Below are 11,999 nucleotides of genomic sequence, written 5' to 3' on the forward strand. Positions count from 1 at the left end.
GTGGGGGCAGAGGGCACCGCCCCCGGCCCGCCCCGCGCAGGAGGGCACAGCGGGGGTCCCGGCGGCCCTCGGCTCCGCGCCGCCCCCTCCCGTCCCTCTTCGTCGCCGCCGCTGGGCCCTGCTCGGTCCCGCTGCCTGCCCCTTCGGGGGCGGCTGTCCCGCTCTCTCGCACCCCGCAGGTCTCCTCCGCGCAACCTCGCGCTGCCTGCTGCACCTCCGCTATTTCTGAGAGGCTCTTTCTGACTATGCTCCACGTCTCCGAGCAAGTCTCAGGTTTTCTCAGTCTCCGCAATGTCTTGAAGAAGACAAATCCAGAATCCTTACAGAGGTGAATGCGCTGCAACTCTTTGCCCCAGGTAAAAGCAGCAGTGAGACTGGGAATGCGTTCCCCAAAGGCAGACACAAAACACATTTACACAACATACCTAAGTGTCCGTCTGCTCAGGGAGATGAAAACAGATGCATTAAGTACCCATAGAAACACAAACAGCACCAGCGGTCTCATCCTGTTCTCGCTGGATGGTTGGCATGAAGGTCCATTACTGAGAAAATTATATATATATATATATACGTATGCACACATGCATGCAGATATGTGTGTTAGAATTAGAACACTTATATTGGATGGGACCTTCAAAGATCATTGAGTATAGATGACAGACCTCTTTCAGGGCTAGCCTAAAGTTAAAGCAGTTATTGAGGGCACTGTCCAAATGCCTGTTGAATACTGACGTGCAACCAACTCCCTAGGAAGCCTGTTCCAGCATCTGACCGCTCTCATGGGAAAGAAATTTTTTCTGACGTCTGGTCTCAGCCTGCCCTGGCGCAGCTCTGTGCCATTACCGCGTCTCGCCATCAGCTACAGGGAGCAGAGGCAGGCACCTCCCTCTGCACTTCCCCCCTCCTGGAAGTTGCAGAGCGCAAAGTCACCCTTCAGCGGCTTTTTCTCCAAGCTAGAAAACCTGAGTGTGCTAGGAGACAAAGCTGTGCATTTCTAACCTCACCTGCAAGGGAGACCTCCCTCCCTTAGTAGCACCTCTGCCTCTGGTTCCAGCTCCTGCTCACAGGCAGCTTAACCCCTTCTGCACCCAGGCCTCCTTGCCAGGTTGTTCCTGGGTCACAAATCACCAGTTGTACCAGCAACTGTGATCTGAAATTTCCCTTTATGCCCCTTGGTCCTGCTTGCCCTGGTTGCTGGCGCCAGCAGGTGGGAGCCCCTTGCAGCAGCAGCACTGCTCCAGCTGCTGGCACAGCCCCCCTTGCACGCACTGAGCTTCACACAGGCACTGGCACACAGCTGCCCAAGGCTGCCCTGGTCCCCCCTCAACAGCCAGTCCCTCCGGTGGTCTTAAGCCTTGAGACCCGCACCCCCTGGCTCCCCAGCCACATCCCCTCCTTGCCCACTTGCCTGGCTGGATCTCCACTTGTGCTTGCACACTCACGTGCACACCCACACTGCTCCAGGTGCTGCACCACTGACACGTGGGCCCTGTGACCCTGTGCACACATACACTCCAAATAGAGACCCTCCCCCAGGAAAGCAACTAGAAGTGGAGTTCAGCTGGGAGGCAGGACAGGCTGCCCCGATCAGGCAGACGGCATAAGAGGACAAGCATCCTGACCAGCAAACCATTTATATGCTGCTGGCCCTTTTTATCCCATTATCTCTCATTTTTCCCACATTTGTTCACCACAGGCTATCACCATCCCTGCCCTTCCCCACGTTTATTCCTGCCCTGAGCACCATGCAATAAGCCCTCTGCAATCTTGAAATGCTCTTCTCCTGCATGCCATAGCATGTCCCATGTTCCTGGCAGGGACCCTCCTATGTCCCAAGGGTGCTTGGGCTCTGACTCCCATTGAAGTGTTTTATGCCTGGACCCTGGGGCTGAGGTTCTCCTGAGAAAGCTCTGGGAGGGTCCCGGGTAGGGTACCCCTTCTGCTGAGTTCCTAATTTGAGTTTCCACCTGCCTTTGTGCTCCTCTGAGCTTGTGGAGACAGACCTTTGTTAGGCTGATGGCTCCTGGGAGTAAGTGGCACAAGATACTATTTGGGTTCCTCCCCCACCATTGCCTCTCTGTGCTCCTCTGAGTGTGCAGAGCAGCTTCTATCACATAACACGGTGTGCTGTGCTCTTTCTCCTGATGTGGACAAAGAAAGTGGGTGTAGGGCTGTTTGGTGATTGTCCAGCACTGCACAAATGGGTATACAGGAACCCACATCCACTGTGTCAGCTCTTCCTCTCCATCTCTGACACTAGCCTTCCCTGTAAAAATGTCCTGTTCTGTATTTAAACTCCTCTGCTACTCTCTGCAGCCCTTTATTTAGGATAGGGTTGGACAAGAAAAGAGTCGCCTACTGAAAGGTATTGATTTTTTCTGTTTTGTGCCTTTCTGGTTTTGCTTTTTCATACTCCCTAATTAGCCAGAGTATTTCCGCACTGCGGGTCCTTCTGCCTTTACCTTTGTTCTTTTTTGCTCCCGGCTCAAGAACTGCTCGTCTCCCAAATCAACACCGATTGAAACTATGATTATTTTTCTCTTCTGCTGTTGTAAAAGCTGAATTTGTCTGTCACTGTTCATGACCAGTACTATTTTGTGATTGCTGAACTTAGCCAAAATTACATTTGCTCCTGCCATCTGTAACTAATATAGCATTAAATAGTGCCCTGGAATAGGTTTTGCATCAACTGCTGTTCATGTACCTTTCACGGACAATGGACAAACATACATCTGTACCTATCAGTGCCGATAGATGATGTTTCCAAAGCAATCTACACAGGAAGCAGAATCTTAATTAAAAACAAAATTAAACAATAGTTGTCTTTCATGTCTTTTCATGAAAAGTGGAATCCATTAAAAAGATGAATCAGAGCTCCATGTCAAACTATCAGATGCATTAGGTATCTACCTGTGTACATTGTAGAGCTGAACATGTAGTTTTCCTCTCTCTGAGTATTCCAAGTTTCAGAAGTTTGGGAAACATCTATCTAAAAAGGCATGAGACATTTTATCTCTCAGCAGTATTCTTCCTTGCCTGTGTATTCATCATGTCAGAGCTGATCTATAAAAGCCTTCCATCTGGGGAAACATTGCAAAACCATGTGGAAGCGTCCAAATGGTTGATTCTGAGATGTTCTTCTGAAGAATGCAAGAACAGTTCAGATGTGTGGGGGTTAAACTACATGGCCCACAATTTGGCCTTGAAACTTGTGACTTCCTTCTTACACCTTTGACAATGTATTTCAAAGACAGAAAGCTCAAAAAGGAACCCACACATTTTATATCTGTTGTAAAAGGCAAAAAGGGGAGAGAGTGACAAGAGAGATGCTTCTGCTAATGAAAGTGACCAGAAAACATTCCCAAGTGACCAGAAAACATTTCTCCAGAAGGTTCAGGCTCACTCAAACTGCAGACACACAGCATAATATTCTGTCATTCTTAAGAGTAGCAACTGCTTCTCAAAATCATCCACACAAATGATACAAGTGATGTTCCCTTTCTTGTTCTCCTCAGTATAAAGTGCATTAAACTTTCAGAAGACATCAGAAATAATTTTCAATCATGTCTGGGCAGAACAGGAGGAAAAGCCTTCCCTTGGAGTCCTAGCAGAGCCAGGGTACCCCCTTGGAGCTGTAGTCCCAGGCTAGAATAGGAAAACAGGACTGGCCGAAGACCTGGGGTGTTGGGGACATCCCTGGGATTCCTGAATCAAGAACCGATGGGTGATTTCAAACTGTCTGACCTCACCTGGGTTGACTAATGCAGATTCCAGCCTGACTGGTCAAATAACACTTCTCTAAGCATTGTCTCTCAGAAAAGAAAACATACTTTGCAGGTGCTTACTTTGGCACCAAAAAGCTCCTTTGCACAAACAAGAAGACCCCCGGACTCAAGGGCTGTCAAAGGATCCCCACTGATACACTCCAAGACAGAAGCCTCTGCCCAGCCCCTTCTGGAAAAGGTAACTTGGCCTTGTGGGGGGTGGACACCCACCCTACCCTGACCACCCCACAGACCCTGCCAGGAGCATGGGACATGCTATGGCGTGCAGAAGAAGAGCATTTCAAGATTGCAGAGGGCTTATTGCATGGTGCTCAGGGCAGGAATAAACGTGGGGAAGGGCAGGGATGGTGATAGCCTGTGGTGAACAAATGTGGGAAAAATGAGAGATAATGGGATAAAAAGGGCCAGCAGCATATAAATGGTTTGCTGGTCAGGATGCTTGTCCTCTTATGCCGTCTGCCTGATCGGGGCAGCCTGTCCTGCCTCCCAGCTGAACTCCACTTCTAGTTGCTTTCCTGGGGGAGGGAGTGTCCTTTTCATGTGCAGGTGTTTTATGGCATTTCAGAGACAGAAAGAGAAGCAGAATAAAGTTGTTTGGGCCATCTGAGTTTGTAGGAGTGCTGAGGGTGTCTGTCTGTGTTGGTGTGTGTGGCCAGCCATGTACCTAAGTGTGTGCATGCACCTTCTGGTAACACACATTCAGATTTGCTCCTGGCAAATCCTGGAGATGCAGCAAACTTGCCACTCTTGAGCTGCTGGATCCATCATCCCCTGACAGGGAACAGCCAAAGATCATGTCTTTGCTGATGAGGCAGTTGCAGCACTGTGGCAGAGGCACACAAGGGAAGATTGAAGCATTACCACTAGTAGTACCCAGTAGTGGTAATACTGAAGTATTTCCTGAGTATCTGTCCAGGTGTGTTTTTTCCCCATATTATCCACTTGGTTTACGTAACACAGGACAGTGGGCCTGAATGCTGCTTTATTTGTTGTTACTTGGTCTGCAGGAAAATAACATCTCTCCCACAGTCCTAATGTCACCTAAGGATTCCAGTTTCTTCAGGAGTACCATGTTGAATGTACTCCTGCATGAGAATTTATGCAGTCTCCTTCCTTATGCCTAACAGAGGTCACTGCAAGATAGTATTTTAAGTCTCTTTCTCTGATTAAGCTCCTTACCATTCTGCTTCCCCTTCAGATTAGGAGTTGACAGCACTACTGCAGCAGAGCATTCGAAAGAGTAATGTAATTTCCATTTTGGTCTCTGTCATTCAATGCAGTTATCTGTGCCAGAACATCCTCCCCCCTTGTACAGTCACCAAAAGAACCCTGCTTGGCTCTGCTGACTCTCCTGGACCTAAGAAGCAGACATGAGCTGCAATCCATGGCAGAGCTTCTGGCTGGAATTAGTTGAGAGGACAAGATTTCCAGTCCGGTGAATTCAGAAGCAGAGCTTTAACTGTGCATAGTTAGATGCCTATCTTGCAGACTTTGTCTCTTCGGTGACCTGGGGATGGTTTTACCTGCTGCAGATATGAAGAGAGGGACTAAACAGAGGGAACACTGTGCCCCCTCTGGGTGTCTGTTACGATAGCCCTGGATGGTATGACTGCTGTGAACACTGACTGGACACTGATGTTGCTGTGCAGCTGCCCCTGACACACCATGTACAATGTCTGGATTTACATGTGCACCATTTGAGTAGATACACTGGCTAGAAACTTGCAGAATCCCTACATAATAGCCATTGTCATCTTCCATGGAAAACAAATGCAATTAATAAGAAAGCTATCCAATATTGACTGGCCCAAAAGAAAAGAGCTTGCACAATGACATGGCAGACCAAGCCTCAGAGGCAATTCTGCCAGTGCCATCCTGTCTGGGAGGGTCTGCCACAGGCTGGCTTAGATACCTGTATCTTCCCATGTGCCTGTGCAGTATTGTCTGCAGAAGATACATGCTGTAGTTTAACACTGGTGAGTAGCTAAAAACCACACAGCCACTCTCTCACTCCCCCTTCTCAGAAGAACAGAGGGAGAAAATATGATATAAAAAAAAAAAAAAAAAAAAAAGTGGGTTGAGATAAGGACAGGGAGATTGCTCACTCATTACTGGCATGTGCAGAACAGACTCAGCTTGGGGAAGACTCATTTAATTTATTGCCAATTACTAATAGACTAAAGCAGTGAGAACTAAAAGCAACCTAAACCCACCTTCCTATCACCCACTCTCTTTTACCTCTCTGCCCAAGCAGTGCAGAGGAATGGGGAATGGAGGTTGTGGTCAGTCCAGAATATTTTGTTGCTCTCTCACCCAACACTACAGAGGACAGGCAGGTTCTTCAGGGACCTTTGGCAGAATGAGGACTGGCCACAGGTTTGTGGTTATAATTATACATATATATATATATATATATAAAGAGATTAACAATTAACATATTTTATTATCTACAATTTCCAGCACCTAGCTGCACAGAATTTCTAGAACTACAGTAGAATTACTAGTTACACAGGCTTTTCAGTCTCCTGGACCCCTGCAGATTGGGTCAAAATCTTATCAACCGGTGCAAGATACAAGCATAACCTAGACTCGGGATTTACATAAAAGAACAGGAGTCACTCAGTCACTGCTCAGAGGAAGAAGACAACAGCAGAGGTGCCCCTGTCCACTGAGAGACCACAGGTTTTGCCACCCAGCAGCAGCTCCAGTTTAAGACCCCCTTAGGGCTGGTAGCCTGCTGGCAGACAGTGCTCCTGGTGCTCTTACGCTTCCCTGAACCAGAACCCATGCTAACCTATGCTACTAAGTTCTACATCTACACATTTCATGAAGACCTCCAGGGATGGTGACTCAACTGCTTCCCTGGGCAGCCTGTTCCAATGCTGCATAAGCCTTTCAGTGAAGGAATTCCTAATATCCAACCTAGACCTTCCCTGGCACAACTTGAGGTCATTTCCCCTTGTCTCATCACTTGGTGCTTGGGAGAAGAGCTCGATCCCCACCTCGCCATAGCCTCCTTTAAGGGAACTGTGAAGTACACTAAGGTCTCCCCTGAGCATCCCCTTCTCCAGGCTAAACAATGCCAGCTCCCTTAGCCACTCCACATTAGACTTGTTTTCTAGAATATTATGGATATTTCACATATTCTTTGTCATGCTAACCATACTGTCAGGGATCAGGAGCAGGGAGCACCAGTCACATACTTCTTCACAGTCACTCTCTGCCCATGCGCCATGTGGGGTCCCTCCCATGGGATGCCATCCTTCCCAAATTGATCCTACGTGGGCTTCCCACAGGCAGTGGGAGCTCTTCAGGAACATCTCCAATATGGGTCTGTATCATGGGGTCCATCCCTCAGGAGCAAATGCTGCAACATGGGTCTCCCGTGGGCAGCAACTACCCCCAGATCCCCTGCTCCTGTGTGGTCTCTTCTCCACAGGCTGCAGGTCATTCTCTGCAGGGCGTCTGGAGCACCTCCTTCCTTCCTTCTACACTGATCTTGGTGGCAACAGGGTTTCTTCTCTCTCAGTTTCTCAGTCCCCTCTTCCAGCTGCTACAATGCAGCATTTTTATTTTTTATTTTTTAACTGTTCTTAAACACCTCCCAGAGGCACAACCAGCATCACTCACTGGCTTGGCTCTGGCCAGTGGCAGGTCTATTTTGGAGCTGGCTGGAGCTGGCTCTGATCTGACATGGGGCAGCTGCTGGGCTTTGCTCATCCATGCCAACCCTGCAGCCTCTCCCACTACCAAAACATTGCCATGTAAGCCCATTGTATATGCATCAGCCCTAGACTCAAAACACACATGGAGAGGTGGCATGGCCGTAAACCAAGCTTGAGAAGCGGGGAGGCATCAGTAGAGTGGATGGGAACTGTCCCTTCAACTTGAAACAGCACTGACATTCATTTGTTTTCAGGCTGGCTTAATGAAACGCAGAAAATGTATCTTTGCACAGTCTGACTGACTGTGCGGAGCCCATAGAGAGAGATTACAGAACTGAAATTTATTGGCCAGATGAAGACAGACAAATTCTTTTTGCTTTCACAAAGGTAAACACTGCCATTAGTGTATGTATCAATATTGATCCTTTTGATGGGGCGAAAGGGTCAACATAGTAGGTAGCACAAAGGCTCCAGCATTATCTACTTTGCCTCCCCCTTGTGCTTCTGCAAGTCTTCCCCTGGGTCTCTGAAACCTCTTTGGTATGCATCAGTGATAAACATCCTGATCTGACTCCAGCAGTGAAGGTTTCTGGTACTTCTCTGTATCTTATTAGCAGGTGCTCAAGGGGCTAGAGAAAGCTATTGTTGCCTTGCCTAAAGGGAAGGTGTGCTGTCCTTTCAGGTGGCTGATGAGCCATCTCCTGGATGTTGGAGCAGCCCTGGAGAAACACCCCAGAACAGTGTGTGCAGGGCCACTTCACAAAGCATCCTCATTAAGGAGGATCAAGGTGTCTTGTCAAGTTCCTTTTCCCCCACAGAAGCGCTTGAGATCTCAGATGATTAGATCTGTTGTACTTTCTTTTAGGGCCTTGCCCTAAAACTCTCGGGAGGACAGCCTTTCAGCTGCGGTAATGAGGAAGGGCTGCCCATTCATTCGGACTAGGGACTGCAAGCGAGTGTCCTGCAAGCTGGGCAAAGTCCCCGTTCGGAGTAGGGTGGTTTGGGAAGGCTCCTCCTCGGCTATCCTCTGCCAAAGTCAGGGTTCCTGTGGTAGCACCTAAGGGCAGAGCAGCTTCCCCAGGCGGCAGGGATGCAATGAGCCCCCGAACCCACCGGCACAAACAGGCAGCCGCCCGCGCGCCCTCCGCCTCAGCCGCCCCCCGCCCCCGCGGCCCCGCCCCGCCCCGCCCCGCCGCAGGGCGCCGGTAACGCCGCCGCCCTCCGTGCGCATGCTCGGAGCCCGCCCCGCTGCCGCCTGTCCCTGGCCGGCAGCCGTAGCGGCGCGGGGCCGGCGGCATGTTCCGCATCGAGGGGCTGGGGCCCAAGATGGACCCGGAGGAGCTGCGGCGGAAGATGCGCCGCGACGTCCTCGCCTCCGTGCGCAACTTCCTCATCTACGTGGCGCTGCTGCGGATCAGTGAGTGCGCGGCACCGCGCCGGGCCGGGCCTTGCTGCTGGCGGGCTGCGCGCTGCGGCGGGGCCGGGCGGGCGGGGGCCTCGGCGGTCAGAGGAGCGGCGCCAGGTCGGGGGGAGGGAGCTGGGTGGCGGAGACGCAGCCCGTCTGGGTGGTTGAGGTGCGCTGCAGCTTCGCGGCAGGCTCGTTGATGCTCCTTCTGTTTTCTCTTTTCAGCTCCTTTCATCCTGAAGAAGCTGGACGGTGTATGAACAGTGTACGAGTTGCAAAGAAGACGCGGCTTCTGAAAACATTAAATGAACTGTAGCTGCTTTCCCTTTGTTGTTAATTAAACGCTGTGCAAGAGACAGTCCTAAATGGTTTTAAAAATTGACATTTAAGCATATCTGACCTGAAAATGATAGCTTGGTTGGGAGTGTGGGGAAGATGTCTGTTTTTCCTGCAGCTGACTTCTGGTCGCAGAGTACTCTGTACTACAGGAAGCAGTATGTTATGATGGAATACTTCTGGTACTGTTTAAAAAACAACAACAACAACAACAACAAAAACACCTCCATCTTCTTTTTGTATAAAGTGCTAGGACGTTGCTTTGTTATGCATCTGCCTCTAAATTGCCGCATAGCTATTAATATTACTGAACCTGTCTGTATGAGAAATTAGGTTGTTAATCCAAGTCAGAAAGTTGATTTTAAATAAATGGAAGAGCAGTCCTATCAATTAAGGAACAACTCTGGTACTGATTTATTTATAAAGTCTCCCAGGGGGAGCAAAGTCACTCCCATAGTAAGCAAAAAGAAGGATTGATACCACCTGATCAAACTGAACAGGTACAAGTCTGGGGGGTTGATGATGTGCATCCCAAGGTCCTGATAGAACAAGCTGATGCAGATGCCAAGCCTCTCTCCATCCTATTTGAAAAGTCCAGCTATCTGACCCAAGGAAGCCAGCTGATGTAGTCTCTCTGGATTTCACTAAAGCATTCGATACTGTCTCACAGAACTTGTCTGGACAAAATGACCAGAGAACAGTTAGATAAAATCATAGTAAGATGGGAGAACAATTGGCTGACAGGTGAGACCCAGAGGGCTCTTGTAAATGGGGTTACATCAGGCTGGTGATCTATCACTAGTGGGGTTCCCCAGGGCTCCATTTTAGGACCAGTCCTCTTCAGTGTTTTCATAAACGATCTGGATGAAGGACTTGAAGGATTTTTGAGCAAGTTCACAAATGATTCCAAACTGGATGGAGTTGTTGACTCTGTCAAGGGTGGTGAGGCCTTGGAGAGAGATCTGGACAAATTAAGAGAACTGGACAATCACCAACAGTATGAAGTTTAACAAGAGCAAGTGCCAGATCCCGTACCTGGGAAGGGGCAACCCTGGTTATACGTAGAGTGGGGGATGAGAGGCTGGAGAGCAGCCCTGCAGAAAGTGATCTGGGGTTTTTGGTTGACAGCAAGCTGAACATGAGCCAGCAGTGTGCCTTGGTGGCCAGGAGGGCCAACCATACCCTGGGGTGCATCAAGCACGTCATCGCTTGCTGGCCAAGGGAGGGATTGTCCCACTCTGCTCTGCGCTGGTGCAGCCTCACCTCAAGTACTGTGTGCAGTTCTGGGCACCAGAGTATAAGGAAGAAAGACATAAAACTGTTGGACAGTGTCCAAAGTAGGGCAATAAAGATGGAGAAGGGTCTAGTGGGGAAGATGTAGGAGAAGCAGATAAGTCACTTGGATTGTTCAGCCTGGAGGAGACAGCAGGAGACCTCATTGTGGTCTGCAGCTTTCTCACAAGGGGAGAGGAGAGGCAAGCACTGGTCTCTGCTCTGGTGACCAGCAACAAGACCTGAGGGAATGTCAGTGTTCACCGAGAGGGTGGTCACGCACTAGAACAAGCTCCCCAGGGAAGTGGTCACAGCACCAAGCCTGCCAGAATTGAAGAAGCGCTTGGACAGTGTTCTCAGGTGCATGATCTGATCTTATATTATTATTATTTCACTATTTTATTATTATTTTGAGTGGCTCTTTGGGGAGCCAGGAGTTGGACTTGATCCTTGTGGGTCCCTTCTAACTCAAATATTCTAAGATTCTATGATTCTATGAAGTCTGTTGGGCCTGATGACATGCATCTCAGGATCCTGAGGGAAATGGCTGATGTCGTTGCCAAGCCTCTCTCCATCCTACCTGAAAAGTCTTGGCAGTCAGGTGAAGTAGCTGGTGACAGGAAAAAGGGAAACATCACTCCCATTTTTAAAAAGGATGGAAAAGAGGACCCTTTTTTAAACTAAGAGAGGGGAGACTTAGATTAGGGGTTAGGAGGAAATTCATCACTGTAAGCATGGTGAGGCACCGGAACAGGTTGGCCAGAGAAGGAACCTGTGGATGCCCCATGCCTGGAGGTGTTCACAACCAGGTTGGACAAGGCCCTGAGCAGCCTGATCTAGTGGGTGGCATCCCCGCCTATGGCAGGGGGATTTGAATTGGATAGTCTATGGTCCCTGTCAACCCAAGCCGTTCTATGGTATGATTCTAAGGCCCTCTCTCATTCACAGTACTTCATAAGGCACTCTGACATAGTCCATTGTCTTAAACTAATGTGAGAAAAATGCTGGCATTCATGAGACCCTTCAGAGAGATGAGGACAAGACCCACCCCCAACAGGTGGCAGATGGGTACTCCAAACTTAAGAAGTGTTGGAAGAAGCTGTCCCTACATTGCTATCAGCAAGGAAACAGATAGTGAACTAAGTTACCTGAAATGCAGTATGACAATAGAGAACCTAAGCGTGGGAATGCAGAGCCATGTCTGCTTTAAAATGCTTGAAGTGGTCTTCCTGTACAAGTTCCTACTCATACCTTTCTCCAAGTGATGCCAGGAGTGGGCACTTTATTCAGTTCATGGGATAGATATGGCCAGGCCCCCGTGACATTGTGAATTTTCTTCGGTAACAGAATGAGCACAGGAGCTGGAAGAAACTAAACACTTACCTAGAGGTGATGTGGCTACCTGGCATGGCTAGCATTCTCCCTGTGTTATGGCTGATGCACCAGGCAAGCTGTCTTTGTGCAGGCGGGCGGGGTGTGAAATCATCTACTGGCAGAAATAGCTTGGGCTTTCAACTCAGCTGCCAGGGAAGCTCA

General features: G+C 49.3%; 1 protein-coding gene across 1 annotated transcript; it reads left to right on the forward strand.

Moving 5' to 3' along the window:
- Positions 1-8,646: 8,646 nt before the first annotated feature.
- TOMM5 (translocase of outer mitochondrial membrane 5) lies at positions 8,647-9,221 on the forward strand. Its single transcript, XM_084505186.1, has 2 exons — positions 8,647-8,867; positions 9,081-9,221. Exons 1-2 carry the CDS (start codon positions 8,747-8,749, stop codon positions 9,113-9,115), a joined length of 156 nt encoding a protein of 51 aa, XP_084361312.1. The 5' UTR covers positions 8,647-8,746; the 3' UTR covers positions 9,116-9,221.
- Positions 9,222-11,999: the final 2,778 nt, after the last annotated feature.

This window comes from Aythya ferina, assembly GCF_964211825.1.
Source record: "Aythya ferina genome assembly, chromosome: Z".
Taxonomy (NCBI): domain Eukaryota; kingdom Metazoa; phylum Chordata; class Aves; order Anseriformes; family Anatidae; genus Aythya; species Aythya ferina.